The sequence below is a fragment of the Sceloporus undulatus genome, unplaced genomic scaffold, assembly GCF_019175285.1.
Source record: "Sceloporus undulatus isolate JIND9_A2432 ecotype Alabama unplaced genomic scaffold, SceUnd_v1.1 scaffold_4555, whole genome shotgun sequence".
NCBI lineage: Eukaryota > Metazoa > Chordata > Lepidosauria > Squamata > Phrynosomatidae > Sceloporus > Sceloporus undulatus.
This window is the reverse complement of record NW_024807475.1, coordinates 1-3,635: the sequence shown is the minus strand read 5'-3', so window position 1 is coordinate 3,635 and position 3,635 is coordinate 1. Positions and strand designations below refer to the sequence as shown.

General features: G+C 38.7%; 1 protein-coding gene across 1 annotated transcript; it reads left to right on the top strand.

Annotated features, from left to right (window-relative positions):
- Positions 1-513: 513 nt before the first annotated feature.
- Positions 514-3,274, top strand: LOC121918115 (zinc finger CCCH domain-containing protein 11A-like; the record flags this gene model as incomplete). Its single annotated transcript, XM_042444216.1, has 4 exons — positions 514-591; positions 1,030-1,119; positions 2,243-2,308; positions 2,774-3,274. Coding segments are annotated over exons 3-4 (511 nt in total), but the record flags the coding sequence as incomplete, so codon positions are not given.
- Positions 3,275-3,635: the final 361 nt, after the last annotated feature.

Here is a 3,635-nt window from a genome sequence, read left to right as displayed (position 1 = left end):
TGGTCTTTCATTGCACTCCATGCTTAATGTTGATATTTTATGATACTCTTTAACTGTACATCAGCTTGGAGTGTCTTATAGTATAAAATGATGTATTAATTTCAACTACAAAGTATTTGTAACCTATTCTTGCAAATAGCCCACCTTGAACAAAATGGATATTTTTTCCAAATTTAATAGTGTAGACATAATTGTGTTTCCTTTAACACACATCCTTCCATATTAGCCCTTCTAATCCAGCCATGTGCATCATATAAGTTTGCTTGCACTCTTTTCTATTTGATAAGTGTTCTTTGCATTTCAAAGGCTTTTGTAATCCACTAATCTGTCTAGTCAGATACACAATTTAATTTGTATCTTCTGTCTGAAAACAGTGCATTTTGTAATCCAGTAATCTTCCACTATAGATTATTTATAGAGTACTTTGATCAGTTACTTGCCTTTATTCAAACTACCAATGTTACTGTCTTTGTGTTGTTCCTGTTTGAAAAAGCAAATATTAATGTTGTTTGCACTTCATTGTCTTAGGTGAAGAGCCTCAGATTCGATTGACTCTTGCAGAACGCTTAGGAAAACGGAAGCCTTCCATAGGTATGCGGGTATAAAAATACTTCTGGAATGTTTGTTATTTTACTCTACTTCTGTTATAGGCACATTTATGAGTAAAGTTCTGATAATGTGTTCAATTTATCCTTTTTTCTGGAATTCAGGTAAATTATTAAGTGAAAGTATATATTATTGTGGGACCAAGTAGAACTCAGAATGTGTGTCAAGATGGGTTTTAACTACCATAACCTTAGTGTCTGCATTCTCTGCCATGTATTCTCTCTCTCTCTCTCCCCCCCCCCACACCCCTCTTATTAAGGATTACAAAGTAATATGAACAAATAGGTACTAAAATTGCTACCAGAAGTAGAGGTTTATGTGTAATATATGCATACTAAATAAGTAGGAGACATATAAAGCTGGAATTTAAAAACAAAGCAAAATCTTATAATCGTCCTTTTTTCTTTTTATCATAAATTGAAGAGAGTGGTCTTCCCTTAAAACGTAGCCTGGCTGAAAGACTTGGAAAGAAAATAGATATCCTGGAGAATGCAGACACATCACCAAAGAGAGGTATGTTTGCTGAATTACTGAAATGGATTCCACTAACTTCAACAGAGAATTTTGTGAGAATGTTTCAGTTACAAAAATGTGATGTTCCTGCTATTTTTAGACGAGAGGGGTGCTCCTGGTCAGTTGTAAGGCAGATCAATGAATAGCGATTTTGCCTATGCTGGATGAGGTTACACTCCCCCTAAAATTTCAGGCAGGCTTGCAGCTTGGGTATGCTTCTGGACTCAACTCTGAGCCTGGATGCCCATGTTTTAGCAGTGGCAAGGAGTTCATTTGCACAGTTAAAACTAGTGCACCTTGAAACATCAGATGTGGCTATGGTGACACATGCCTTGGTTACATCCTGTTTGGACTACTGCAATCTACTCTATTTGGGGCTGCCTTTGGAAACTGTTTGGAAACTTCAGCAGGTTCAAAACACTGCATCTAGAATGCTGGCTGGGGCCAGTTACAGCGAGCATATAATTCTTTTTGAAACAGCTTTGCTGGCTACTGATTGATTTCTGGGCACAATTCAAAGTGCTGGTCTTCACCAGCATACAGACTGTTTGAGAGACTGCATCTCCCCATATGAACCTGCTAGAGTCCTAGGATATGGTATATTGCATGAAACAGGACAAGTATCTTTCCAGCCTGGCTTGTAGTATAAGAGTTTGTGCTGGAAAATACACATTAGGACCTACATTTTTACTAAGAATGAGTAATCAGAATAAGCAGATCACAATGCCAGTTTTTTTGGGCCCAAAACCATGTATGCAGTCTACTTGTCTACATGCACAGCCATTTTGTGCCAGAAAAAAATCACAAATTCTACTCTCAATTTAATAGCGTGTAAATCCAAGCAGACTAGTACAGTGGACCCTTGCCTTATGCGGGGAATCTGTTCTGCACCCCCCCATCATAAAGCGAGTGGCATGGGCACACATGCCATTCATTATATTGCAGTGTGGCTTCAGCGTAAGCTGAAAATCACGTGTAGTGTGCCCACATATGGTGTGGGTACACCGTGTATCTATAGTTTGATTTCCAACAAAATGGATTTCAAGTGAAGTGATGAGAGCAAAATAAAAAAGTGCTGTGCAGCTTTCTTTATTTCTTCTTTCTTTCTTTCTTCTTTTTGCAGTACAAGTCCCCAAATCTCTTAAAGAGAGACTAGGATTACCATCTGATCAGAACAACATGGAAACAGGTATCACTTGATTTTATTTGTATGTCTATACTCCTAAGCCCATCAGCCTAGGAATAAACCACATTAAATCTAGTGTGTAAAGGAATGCAGCATAAGAACAACCTACCACTATTCTGTTACTTGTCTTGATTTTATAGCTGCTTCCTGTGCTTGCTGGGATGAGTACTCTTATTTTCATTAGCCATTACCTGGTTGTTGTTGTTTTAACACACATTATATATATTTTTCACTTTCGGACTGAGGGTCTTTTCAGTATATGGGAGCCTACCATCCAGTGGAGTGTGAGAAGTGCATTCCTGAGAAGCGGAAACAGCAATTTGAATGATGTTGGAAAATCAGAAACAGATTTGATATGCACCTTGGTGGGGAGGGATATTTATATAGATGTGTAAACATGAGCTTCCATCTGAAATTAAACATACGTAATTATTTCTAACATGTTCTTTTTTTGTTCTAATGATATAGAGAATGCTACCAAGCCAGCAGTAGAAATCCACGTGAAAACGCTTGAAGAAATCCGCTTGGAGAAAGCTAGCCAAAGAAAGGGACACATTCAGCCTAAACTCAGAGTTACAGTATCTTGCACTGCAAATGATTCCATTCCAGGGGCAAAACCATCTCCTGCCATCAGGATCAAAACTTTTTCTGAAGTCCTTGCTGAGAAAAAGCAGAGGCAAATGGAAGAGGAGCGGATTAAAACTGAAAAAGAGAGTCTTTCCAAGTTAAAGCATGATTCTGAACCCCAGAAGCAGGGCTCTATTGTTATTGCACCTGCAAAAAGAAAACTGGAGGAGCCTTTTGGCAAAGCCAAGGACTTGGGGGAAGTGCGCATCAAAACATTGGAGGAAATCAAGAAGGAGAAAGCTCTTCGAATGCAGCAAACTGTGGACAGCACTGTAAAGACACAGCTGCAGGCTGAGAGAGCTCCAGCTGAGAGGAGATTGTTCTGCATTACAAAGCCAACAGGTACTACATATTCTCTGTTCATAATATTTTATTTTGTTTCTAAATAACTTGTATTTAGAATGTACTGTATTCGTTTCATCCAAAACCGTATTGAAAGAGACTTGTTGGCAGAAGAGGAGAGATGAGGTCCTCTGATAGTTTTTGGCTCCTAGACTGTGACTACAGCAGTGATGACGGGTTTTTTGCTTCTTGGGAATACCAAAAATATGGAAGGTTAAACATGTCTTTTCTTACCTCCTTGTATCAAACTAGAGGTAACAGGAGAAGTACAGAGTATTCGACCCTTTGTTTCTTTGTAACCCTATTGCTTCATCCTTTTCCTGTGACCACATTCTTTGCGTGAAGGCCTTTTCACTTAGCA